Source organism: Paramormyrops kingsleyae, chromosome 19 (assembly GCF_048594095.1).
Source record: "Paramormyrops kingsleyae isolate MSU_618 chromosome 19, PKINGS_0.4, whole genome shotgun sequence".
In the NCBI taxonomy this organism is placed as follows: Eukaryota; Metazoa; Chordata; class Actinopteri; order Osteoglossiformes; family Mormyridae; genus Paramormyrops; species Paramormyrops kingsleyae.
This window is the reverse complement of record NC_132815.1, coordinates 6,701,409-6,713,896: the sequence shown is the minus strand read 5'-3', so window position 1 is coordinate 6,713,896 and position 12,488 is coordinate 6,701,409. Positions and strand designations below refer to the sequence as shown.

The 12,488-nt window shown below is 52.0% G+C and overlaps 1 protein-coding gene across 15 annotated transcripts in view; it reads left to right on the top strand.

The window, feature by feature from the left end:
* Positions 1–12,488, top strand: part of afdna (afadin, adherens junction formation factor a) — an 82,839-nt gene that overhangs the window by 57,987 nt on the left and 12,364 nt on the right. For 10 of the 15 annotated variants that reach the window (XM_072702728.1, XM_072702726.1, XM_072702729.1 and 7 more), the window contains 7 exons: positions 8,571–8,636; positions 8,888–8,961; positions 9,643–9,761; positions 10,207–10,404; positions 10,488–10,579; positions 10,899–11,105; positions 11,191–12,306. In XM_072702728.1, the coding sequence (XP_072558829.1) occupies positions 8,571–8,636; positions 8,888–8,961; positions 9,643–9,761; positions 10,207–10,404; positions 10,488–10,579; positions 10,899–11,105; positions 11,191–12,306 (1,872 nt within the window). The remainder of the gene's footprint in view (positions 1–8,570; positions 8,637–8,887; positions 8,962–9,642; positions 9,762–10,206; positions 10,405–10,487; positions 10,580–10,898; positions 11,106–11,190; positions 12,307–12,488) is intronic. The other 5 variants (XM_072702740.1, XM_072702727.1, XM_072702737.1 and 2 more) reach the window with 1 other exon arrangement.

The following is a 12,488-nucleotide window of genomic DNA, read 5'->3' as shown; positions in this document are numbered from 1 at the left end:
GCTGTCTCCTTCACCATCGCGCCTGCCTGCCTCCCGTGTCTGTGTGGCGCCGCCTGCCCCCCGCCTCTCCCCTCCCCCTTCCCCTCCTCCCTCCCCTTCGTACTCTGCCGGGGGCCGTGATCCCGCTCGCTCAGTCATAACACCTCTGCCACGCGACCCAGCGTGTAAAAGCGGCGCCATGTGGTTCTCAGTCGTCGGGAGGAGGGACCAGTCGGTAAGGAGACCCGGGGAGCTTGGCGCGTTAATCCAGCGGCTTTGTACGTGTGCTGGGTGGCTCTGTTAATCCGGAATGGATTGGCTGTGGAGTTCGGCACGGTGAGGGCACAGGGTTACGTCCTGGTTCAGCCCGGGTCGCCGTTAGTAATCTCGCTGCACGTTACTTACTCTGCTTGTGGGTTTTTTGCTTTTCATCCTAATTTTCCAAGCAAAGGCGCAACACCCGCATCTGCTTGGCAGAAGCATGTGAAAACCTGCGATTATCGCATGCTGTCGTGTGGCGTCTGATAACGGCAGAGACATCGCGTTCTGTTTTGGGTACAGGTTCAGGATGTGCCGTATGGAAATGCACAACGGGCCGTGTGAAATCTAGCGAGCACGTCAGACTCTGCCGCCAGGCTTCTGTTTATACGTCCATGGGGTTACAAAAACAAACGAGGAGTCGGGTGCTCTGTGCCGCGTGGGCTGGTGGCAGCTGTCTGCAGCTCTCCGAGACGGGTCGGGTCGGGTCGGGTCGGGGTGTACTGTCTGCTGGTATTGGAACAGCTATGATGAATGGAAGAGGGAGTCCTGACTGAGATCCAGATGTTAATGTCTGCCCCCCCACCCCTTCCCTGGGATGGTTCTGAATAGGGTGCTGAAGAACTGGGGAAATCCTGACCCCTTTGCCTTCCACATGGCAGGGGTGGGGGGGGGGGGGGTTGGGGCTGTGTTATTGTGGAGCGTTTCCCCTGCCGGCCCTGCTGGATCCAGGAAAGGAATTCTTGTGCTATCCTGTGGAATGTCGTTTCGGCTTCCAAACTATTTTCTCTTAACCATTACCCCTCCTCCCTGAAACCTGGAGTGTTGACCTGTTTGTGTGCGTGCATGTGTGCATGTGTGCATGTGTGCTCCCTTGGGGTGAGACAGCTCCCAAACGGCACCCTAATGGCTTAATCTCTTGCCCAGAGAGCTGGTGTCCTCATGTAGCTGGTGCTGGAAACAATGGGAGGATATGCTCCGACTTCAGAGAATTAGACTTCCTGAAAGTTGCATGTCGTCTGCCTGAAAGCATGTGCTGTAAGATCGCCGTTAGTCGCTGCTGGGAGGGGCGGGTGTGGTCTGGTGCACGGGCAGTGTGTTTGGCTTTAAAAGGGAAAACTTTTTCTGGGTTACTGTTAGGAAAATATATATTTTGAACTTCTGCAGTCTTTTTGCTTGTTTCCAGACAGATGTTCAGCGTCTGGGAGTGGTTAAGGATTATAAATATTTAAACTTAAGTTGAGTGAAATATCTGAAGCTAGTGGAACGTGGGCTGTCTGCGTTTACGGCCTCAGTGGTCCTCCGTTTTGGGGATCCTTGTGTCGCCTGTGCTGTGGAGTGAACTTCCTGTCACTGTTGCCATGGCAGTAAACCTGGTGGGGTGACTTGTGTGATCAGATGTCTCAAACCCCCTCATCCCGCCGTACTCCACAGTATCCGGTCTGCGGCATGTCCTCCCAGAACCGGGGCAGTCAGTCAGGCGGGTGGGGAGGGAGCACGCTTGTGTGCTGGTGAGAATATGCTCATTACGGCCCGGTTCTCGCTGGCTCCACTTCAAGAAGAACAGCCGCTTGCTTAATGAAGTCTACGAACATCTGGAAGTAGTGCGTCTCTCATATGCCTGCTAGCGTGTGGGTGCGAGCACCGGCCTTTCATATTCTGCCAGTGTTGTGTTAGTTTTAGGGAGGGATTTTTAATTTATATCCGTATATGTTGCTCAGTTATTTGTTTCTTGCTGTTATAAAAGCAATTGATTCCTGCCTCTGAACTGCATGAGTTTCGCCGGGCTGCAATGAAGAACCTTCCGGTCGGTTTTCATTGAAAGACAAAGAAGATAAAGCGTGAGTAGGCAGGCGAAGGCTTAGTCGGTGGACCGACCTGTTCCTGCCTCTGCTTCCAGTTTCCTGAACTTGCCGAGCTGAGCTGCAGAGCTTTCCGGGGACAGGAAGTATCAGGGTGGGGCAGCTGCGGGTCCCAGCCCCTGAACAGTGGGTCCCGCGTCATAGCGCGTCCGCCCTCCACAGACGTATGATGGTAGCCCGTAAAAGCCCAAAGGCAGTGGTTCCCATGTGGAGTGGATCCTGGTCACACTGAGGCACCAGGGTGAGAGTCACCTAGTTTGTCAGGAAGTCTTCTACTGGAAATGATGCTGGTGCTGAGTACTGGTGGACTCTCCTGTTATGCAGTGCTGTCAAAGATGTTGACCAGGCATGGGTTACTAAATAATGACCTGCGTAAATTGCATGAAATGTGAATTGGTCCGAGATCTTCCCTGTGGCCGTGATTGGAAGGTCACTGGTTCGAGTCCGGCTTCGGCGACATAGTCGCGACTCTGTGGGCCCTTGAGCAAGACCTGTAATCCACAGTGACCTGGGCGCCCCTGCAGGTCGCTGCCTCTCGCTGTCTTGACGAGATGGGGTAACGGGAAACAGAATTTAAGTGTCATTCAAAAACAGAAAACTGGCCAAGTAGATGACTAATGTGAAAATAAATGGCTGTCACGCTTTGGGTTCCGGCTGATCAGACTTGCATTATAACACTGGGCACCTGACCACTGTTCAGTGGAAATTACTGTATGGTCTGTTATTGGTGGCCCCAGCATGTTTACTCACTGCTGCCTCCTGTCTCATGCAGCAGTGAGGTACAAATGATCTGGTCATTTTGTTATGTGGTTTTATTTAACTGACACTAGTGTCAAAACCAGCATTTGAAATCCAGCTCATTCATGTAGTCTGCATGGAAAAACCTGCTTCAGGGATATATCAGTAGGGCCTGTCCTCAATGTGTTTGTGAGATGAGCCTCTCTGTGAAGTTTAGTTTGCTGCTTATACTGAGGTTTGAGGTTCGTCTGCTAAATGTACATGTGCCGTGCTGAACTCTCAGGACATAAGTGGGCTCCCTCTCCTGACTTCTGGACTTCTTGTCGGGAAAGTGTCTCCTTCAGGTCCTCTTGGGCCTGTTGATTAGCTCTGGAGACACGTCGGTGTAAGACCACTGCAGGTGACCACAGCACATGCCCTGGAGCAGGAGAGCATACCGGAGACCTGTGATCGCTCCGCCCGCCCCACCCTGTCTGGCTGTAATCACAGGTGTGAAATGTGCCGCCCTCTCGAGGGTTTTCACAGCCTGCGCGCATCGGCGGCGCTTCTTCTCGTCTGCGTAACACGTTCAGCTGCAGACTTCCTGCTAATTAGCCAGCCTTTAAATAAATCTGCTACGTCTGCTTCGCGGCCCTCGTTTATTCTCGCAAACATCTGCTGTGTGTTTTAGCGGATGATAAGGGAGACTAAGACTCTGGGACGCCGGTATCCGCTCGTCTAATTAGGGGCCCTAGGCTGCGGTCTGTTTGATGCTAGGCCGGAGCTCGGAGCTGCACAGAGCCAGCCTTTGTGCTGGAAGTCAGCCTGGGGTAAACACCCACAAACTGGGTAAACTGGGGACGAGCTTGATTGATAACTTGAGTAAAACAAAAACGTCGCCGGGAAGCTCAACAACCAAGCGAACAAGGCAAGACGAGAGTAACTGAAACGGGATCTCTGGTGTGACCTTCCAAGAACCAAAATTCTGCTACTGTTTACACAGTCAAGATTAGTACGTATAGTCACATAACGGAGAATTTATTGGACTTGAAGAAAATAAATTACAAGTAGCTGTGTAATGTGAGATGTTTCCATCTTTCAAATGGTTGCTGAGACTGTGTTCCACCTGCCCATCGACGATCAGATTAGTTTTTAAGCGGTTTCTTCCCGCTGTCCAAAGACTTGCACGTTGGATGACCTGGGGACTAGTAATTCTGTGAGTGCTGCAGCTGCTTATGGTGGCCTGGCATCCCCTCCAGAGATCCCAGTGTAGCCTCGGCAGTGGAACCATACAAAATGAATGGGTGCACATAGCAGTGTTTCCCAATCCGGTCCTCGGGGGCCCGCAGCAGAAATGTGGGCTGTCTGGCAGGGAGCAGGGAGGGAGCAGAAACGTGGACCGTCCTTGGGTCTCTGCGGACCGGGTTTGGAAACACTGCAGAGCACAGGCTGCCTTGAAAAACTCATTGCTCTGCTGATTCCACCAGCATCTACAGTCTTTTTTTCTTTTTTTTCTTAAGGATGCAGCCAGCAGCTTGATTAATTCCCCATTTGATCAGTGCTGGGACTCTACTGGATTGATGGACATAGAACAGATGTTTCCCCAGGTCCTGCACTGTGATCATCACTTCTACTTAGACATTAGTAACATGAGCATTAGCTTTGACGCACTATATGTGCAGAAAATGCTGGGAAAGCTCAGAGGCTTGGAGCAGAAGCTTGTGGGTTCCCCCTGCTCTTTGCTTTACAAGCTATCGCACCTCAGCACTTCTGGATCTGCTACTTCTTGGGGCTTCACAGGAGTGTAGAAGACTGCCTGGAGGAACCTCAAGATCAGTAGCAATTGGCAATTAGCGTCCCCGCTAACAGTGCATTGAATTGGCTTTCACAGCTCTCTCCTCTTTGATCCATGATTCCTGGGGCGTATATCTTTTCATTGCTGGTTTCCCTAGCTCGGTTGACCCAGACCAGTAGGCACATTCTAGTCCCACCCACATACACCCCTCCCACCCCATCAAACTGTGCTGTGAAGGCTTTTATTTATTTATCTTTTAACATTTAATAATATGACAGATGGTCAGATAGCAGCAGGTTAACCTTTAATCACTCTGCTGATGTTATGCTCCATGTCTCTGTGCCTTTGATTTCTCGGGTAAAATCATAGGTGAAAGTCTGCTGACGAGTTGCGGTCAAAAGCTTGCAGCTTAGTTTTAATGTGCTTGCTGGCAGCTATGCTGTTTAATTTACAAATAAAAAAGTTACGCAAAGAAAGAAGCCTCAGGTACTCGCCTGGGGTTCATTGTATTACTCAATTTTGCTGATATTTCTGAATCTAGCTGCTTTTCTGCTTTCGTTTTCTCAGTTTGAGACTTGATCACTGTTTTACGGTAGGATTTGGGTGATGGGCCTCAGTTCCGTTGGCCATCTGACTGCAACATTTGTGTTTTTTGTTTTTAATTTATTTTTTTGGTCCAGGTTTGGATAAATTCAGTCTGTTTCATCAAGGTTGAGGCTCATCCTTTGACCCAGAGTAGTTGGGGGGGGAAAACTTACCAAAGTGTTTCTCAGTGCTCTGTGATTTGCTGAGTAAACAGGTGCTGAAAGGTCTCCATCATGGGACGCTGCAGAATTTCTCCAGAGGTTAATCTTCCCGCAGCCGGGCACGTCCTGCCCTCGCCGCCCGCTGCCTGTAACTGTGCGGCCAGCCCCCAGCCCCAGTCCTGTAACCGGAGCCACTTCTCCTCCTAGTTAGCCGCTCTGACCTGGGCCATTGTCCCCCCCACTCGGCACATATGGCACCTGCTACCATGGGTCAGCGGGACGTTTCACCAGCTCAGGTTACTCCAAAGCAAAGGGGTGGCCCAACACAGAACCCCCACCCCACCCCTCACATATTCGGTATTCTAAACAAGGGACTGGTTGAGTCCGGTTCTCAGAAGGATTTCATGGTTCGGGATGTCTGGGTTTGGCCTCCAACCAAGCTAAACGCGTATTGGTATGTCCTCTCTCGCAATAGGCATGTGTTTCAGCTTGCAGCGGTTTATTTTTTCTTCATTCCTGTTTATCCTGGTGTTTTTGCTACTTGTCTACAGGTCAGTTGCTGCATGGTTGTAGTTCGGTAGCTCTGTTTGCCAGGGCTGTTCAGATGGGCGGGGCTCTACTTAAAATTGTAATGCTGCTATGAAGGCAAAACGCACTACGAAACGGGGGGGAAAAAAGGGTGTGTTGCCTTTCAGTGTGGATTTTGCAGGCAGTGTAATTTTCACACTGTTCTTCAAAAACGAACAAAGTTGAACTCAAATATTTTGTCACGAGATGAAACGGAGCTGTTTTCGGTAGTAACCGCTGCTGCTGACTGGCATGCTTCCCACAGTCATGTGTCTGGTTTCTGCTTGTGGCTGATAGTAAAACAGTAATGAATGATATTCTTGCTGCTTTAGAGTTTTAATGTAACTTTACGTTACTGTACGCCTTTGCGGAGCTGACGTGTCCAAATGCGTAGCTAAGCCTGCGCTTTGCTGTTCCTCCAGCGTGTCTGTCACACTTTTGGCTGGGCGTCGCAGAAGCTGCTCATCTACTCTTGATTTCCTTCTGTCTGTGCGCCCTGGTTTGCATGCCGATGCTGAATCATGCCGACATTTAGGTCACCTTTGTCTATTTTATTCCCTTTTTGCATTTATCAGCTTCAGCAGGTGCAATTCCTGAATTTAATTTATTTCACAATTTGAGGGAAACCATTTTGTCAGTGTTTTTGCATTTTTAAGCATTACAAGGGCCAATCTTTCCCAGTTTAGTGTTTGTCCCCTAACTGGTGCATTCGTGCTGCGTGAAATAACTAGCCATTGGCCCAGCTCAGGTTAAATTGCGGGGGGGGGGGGGTGGGAGATGACTGTCTTGAAGCCATGTAGGTCCAGGAAAGAAAAGAGCCTCGTCTTTCTCAGGCCGATTCAGTTACACGCTGGGACTCTGTGGTCCACAGCTTTCATGCGAGTGTCACTTACGCCGTGAGCACAGTGGAGACCTCGGGGTAGGCTTTTCATGAGTCGACATGCTCCAAGACCCCCCCCCTACTTTCCCGCATGTCTGTTTCGCTCTGTTCACTTTTCTTCCTGAAGGCTGTCCTCCCATATGTAGGTGGGGGTAGGCAGCTGAGTCAGGCAGAGTCGTGGCGGCTTTGTAGGATCAGACGCTCTGCCTGTCAGTGGCGGGATCAGAGACCTTGAGCGGCTTGTCAGACAGCAGGCCTACATCTAAACAGCCCTCAGCTCTTGTGTAAACTAAGCCATCGGCAGCAAACCATCACGCGTGACTCTCACGTGACTCTCACGTGACGCAGGGCGTTTACAGTGCTGCTCGCGTGCTAGCAGAGCCGTCGCCTGCGCACTCATCGGCTACAGCTGGGTCTCCTTTCAGCAAATTTGACTCATTTGTTTTTAACGGTATGCGACGGAACGGCGGCGCTGCGGCCGGGGAACCGGAGCAGTAAATAACATGCCCTTCCTGTGGACTTGCGTGCAAAAGCCGGCTAGACACAAGGGAGCTGTAAAATCACAAAGCGCTGAACTCGAGTCAGGATCTCGCCGGCCTGTTTGATGGTGATGCTTCTGCGTTCCGTCCCCATCGTCACGACGACCGGCCTGAAACCCTGTTTTCCTTCACCCCCGTCATCAGTCTCCTTTCCGTCCTCCAAAAATGCATCCCTTTTCCCTTCACCAGTCACACACACTCTCCCTACATCCAATGGTTTTTGAGAGACAGAAATGAAACTGCAGAAAGAGATATGTAGTGCACTTTGGGAGTGGTGGGAAGGATGCAAGCTAAACATTATGGAAGGGACAGTTTCTACAACCTGTATCTGTTTCTGAAGATATTAGATATGTCATCCACCATGCATTATGCTCTTTTAATTTAATGATACATATAATAATAGAATAAGGTTTGATTTGATGAAGAATCCCCCTTTGCTTTCCTTGGAGTTAGTGGTGGTATTAAGACTGGAAACTTCTGCTTCTTCTTTGTCCAGCTTCCACATCCATAACAAATCAGGTGGTTTTTCTTAGAGATGGAATGGTATTAGATATGAATATGTTATTTGCTGTGGGGAAGCCAGATGTTTCTGGTGTCTGGGGCTGGCCGACTCTCCACATCTATACCTTTTGCTTTAGTATCGTCCCACCTGCCCGAGGTCTGCGGTAATGCAGCTATTTCTCTGCCTTGTTGAACATGATATTTCCCAAATATTGTGGCTGGCTTTGTTCTGGGGTCCTTGTTTTGCTTCGGTTTAGCTTCCTCCCTGGAAACTTTTCGCAGTTTGGTGGCAGATGGAAGGAGGCAGGGGGCTGATTAGCTACATATGTGTGTCGCACCCGCTTAGGGTCAAAATGAATGCGTTCAGTGGATGGAAATAGGATTGTTTCTCGCGCAAAGGTACGGCAGGCAAGATGTTTGCCTAGGGAGTGAGGGCAGGGCTGTCGCTGTGCGTGTGTGAGGGAAACTGAGTAAAGCCCCCAACTGGTGTGTCTTCCTCTGCCTTCATCATTCTCTGATTAACACCGGAGTCCTTTGTTTTCACCACCTTGTCAGCCAAGTGCTAAAACGCCACAGCAGCTGCCCTGTTCTGTTTTGTGTCTAAACATTTATCGACGTCTGGCCGTTTATCTCAGAGGGCCATCTCTCCAGCGCGGTTCATAGAGAGGACTGACCCCTTGTTTAGCCCCTTTTTGGGAACCCTAACGCCTCCCTGCTCTCTCTCAGGGTGCTGGACAGGACAAGCTTGGGATTTACATCAAGTCTGTTGTCAAAGGAGGAGCAGCGGATATGGTGAGTGGAAGAGGATCAGAGTCTCTTTTTAAAAGTAATTACAGATGAGAGCTCGGCCTCAAATACAGAGAGGAGGAAAACAGTGGAGCACGCAAGCAGCTTATTAAATGTGCTCCCTTTGTGAGAAGTTAAATAGTAGATTTCTTCAGCACAGCCTAGCAACATTGTAACTGCATAAAAGAGACTTTATGAGACACTGGTGTGTGTGTGTGTGTGTGTGTGTGTGTGTGTGTGTGTCTGTGTCTGTCCAGGATGGTCGGCTGGCAGCAGGAGACCAGTTGCTCAGCGTGGACGGACGCAGCTTGGTAGGACTCTCACAAGAAAGGTAACCTTCACCAGCATGTCTGTGATGATGAGTGAAATCATGACGTGTGTCTGTGTGTAGGACCCGGGACAGATCATGACTGCTCCATTTAACAAGCTTGATGGCACGATTGTGTCAGACTGAAACACAATGAAAATGACTAATGATCAGCAGGTTAAGTGACATATCTGCACCTTTTAATCGTATTAATTTTCAATATCACTAGTCATTTATTACTGTTAGTCAAGGCTGGGAAATGTTAAACTGGCAAACCTTTGTAGCTGAGACTATGGAGTCTGGTTAAAACTGTTAACTTAATAAAAAATATATATTTTTTTCTTTTCCATATAAATTGTTTTATTGTGCTTTTACACAGTAAACTGGTGATGGTGCCATGGAGAATCCTGTGTGCAGATTTGACTTTGTGCTCTGTTTGGAATGAGCCATGGTGCAGTCGTGCTTACAATGTCTTTCACTTTGGGAGTAATTTGTGAGAAAGTGTGCGAGCTCTCAGCAAGGGCCTGTGTGTTGTTTTTGTGGCGCCATTAGTGTAGTGACAGTTTGAGGCCAACAGGGGCCCCCAAACCTCCGGCACCTCTCTCAAATGCATGGTTTGAGTCGTGGTAAACACAACTGGTGGTTCACAGGGCTTATATATGGGTCACATGCTTTGTGAAAATGTGTGTGGACTCTCCCTTCCAGGGCGGCCGAGCTGATGACACGGACTGGCTCGGTCGTGACACTGGAGGTGGCCAAGCAAGGCGCCATATACCACGGCCTGGCAACGCTGCTGAACCAGCCCTCTCCCCTGATGCCCAGGGGTGAGCAGATGTTTTAATGGGGAAGCGTTGTACCTCCTTTTAAAGGGAGGGTGAGGGGCTCTTAGGAGCCAGGTTTACAGCTTCCATAGATAGGGCTTCCAAATGATGCCGTGTTTTGGCTGTTCTGCTACAATAGACACCCGTAATTTTTACATAGACTGCCCATCCCTTTCAGCTTCAGACCGTTTCAGATAGACCCACTGACATAAAGCCTGCCCATCCCTTTCAGCTTCAGACCGTTTCAGATAGACCCACTGACATAAAGCCTGCCCATCCCTTTCAGCTTCAGACCGTTTCAGATACACCCACTGACATAAAGCCTGCCCATCCCTTTCAGCTTCAGACCGTTTCAGATAGACCCACTGACATAAAGCCTGCCCATCCCTTTCAGCTTCAGACCGTTTCAGATAGACCCACTGACATAAAGCCTGCCCATCCCTTTCAGCTTCAGACCGCGGCCGTGACAAAGGAAAGAACAGACCAAAGAGCGAGGGCTTCGAGCTTTACAGCAACTCCGTGCAGAACGGCTCCCCCGAAAGCCCGCAGGGGGCGTGGGACTCCTACCCCGAGCCAAAGAAGATGGGTGGTGAGGAGCGCCTGCTGAAGAACAGGATGGACCACCGTTCCAGCCCCAACGTGGCGAGTAAGGGTGACGGCGATCCTGGCGGCGGGTTGCTGAGAGCTTGCCATCGCCAGCGTGCAAATCCCACTGTCTGCTCTCCACAGATCAGGCTCAGAGTCCGGCTGGGAAGCCCACATACCCAGGGGGACCCGGGACCAAGATCACCTCCGTCTCCACCGGCAACCTGTGTGCCGACGTGAGTATTCAGGGCACGCAGACGCACGGAGCCGTTCGGCACACAGTGCCGCCTCTTTGATCTCAGACCCATTTAGTGTAGGAAACGAGGCTGTCCTCTTTCCCATGGGCGCCCTCTATTGGTGAGCTTTTAAATACCATCTGCAGCATTTAAGCCGTATGATTGTCATGTTCTCTCTGTAATAAATACCAAGCATCCGCGTGCCATCGTACATGAGCTTCCCAAATCAGCTGCCACCTGTTTATGATAGATTTTCAATTAAAAAACAGAATAATTGCCACCGTTTCCAAGCTGTTAGAACACCCTGCTCTCTCCCCAGGATGAGCCGTCCCCCCCCCATCCAGAAGCCTACCCCATCCCCACTCAGACCTACCCCAGAGAGTACTTCACCTTCCCGGCCTCCAAATCTCAGGATAGGATGGGCCCAGCACCAGGACAGTCATGGCCAAACTCGGACGACAGACCCCCTGGGAACATGGAGGAGCACCTCCCCAGCCACGCCTTGCAGGTGGAGAGCACACCCCAGGTCGCCTGTCTTGCGCTGTCACGTGTCAGCATTTGGTGGCGGTGTCACTGGGCCTCTAACCTCTGTGCCGCTGTCACCCCTGTAGTGGTCGACGCGCTCGCAGGAGGAGCTGCGTGACGAGCGGGGGGGCTACCCCCCCGACCGGCTGCGGCCTGATGACCTCATGCACATGCAGCAGCATCGCGACGCCGATTACGCGAGGGAGCGCGGCAGCGGGGAGCCCTGGAACCACCAGGTGTCCTCCTCTGTGGAGTCCAGCACCTCCAGCCAGGAGCACCTCAACTACTCCTCCTCCTCAAAGAACCAGGCCAACCATAAAAGCGGTCCAGGCCGCTGGAAGACCCCGATAGTGCCCCACTCTGGTCCCGTGGGGGTGTCGCACCCGTCTCGCCCAGACCTCCCCCCGCCGCCCCCTCCACCCCCCGTGCACTACACGGCCGAATTCGACTCCCAGTCAGACCTCCCTCTCCCTCCCCCACCGGTCAGCGGCCCGCAGCAGCAGGTGGCGGCCACCGCGGACCGCAAGAAACGTGAGGAGCAGCAGCGCTGGTATGAGAAGGAGAAGGCGCGGCTGGAGGAGGAGCGGGAGAGGAGGCGGCGGGAGCAGGAGAGGAAGCTGGGCCAGATTCGCAACGTGCCGGGGACCCTGCCCCGTAACAGTCAGCATGGCCCAATGCCCCCTGCCCCCCAGCACCAGCAGATGCCCCCCCCTCAGGTGCCCCTGTCCATACAGATGCAGCCAGTACCACCGCAGCAGCTGAATAGACCCGAGAAGCTAGCCAGCCTGCCCCGGCCACCGCCGCCCCCGCAGGACACGGTGATCCGCGAGCTTCTGCCCCAGCAGCAGCCGCGCACCATCGAGCGCCACGACCTCCAGTACATCACCATCAGCAAGGAGGAGCTCTCCTCCAGCGACAGCCTCTCGCCGGACCCCTGGAAGCGGGACGCCCGCGAGAAGCTGGAGAAGCAGCAGCAGCTACACATCGTGGACCTGCTGGACAAGGAGATCCAGGACCTGCAGTCCAAGCCGGAGCGCACGGCCGAGGAGAGCGATCGGCTCCGCAAGCTCATGCTGGAGTGGCAGTTCCAGAAGCGGCTACAGGAGTCAAAGCAGAGCGAGGAGGATGAGGAAGAGGAGGATGACGAGGAGGTGGACACCATGATGATCATGCAGCGCTTGGAGGCCGAGAAGAGAGCCAGGGTGAGCTTATCTGGGGCTGCGGGATCGCGTGGGTCTGCAGGTATGGAGCGGGCTGGCCGGCGTTGCAGCACATGGTAGAAACGGTAACAGATGAGGCTGGGGAGTGAGCGGGGGAGGCTCTGTGAGGGAAAAGTGTCACGTTTGTTTGTGTGGAGGCAGATCGCAGCTTTCTGGGCGGCGAG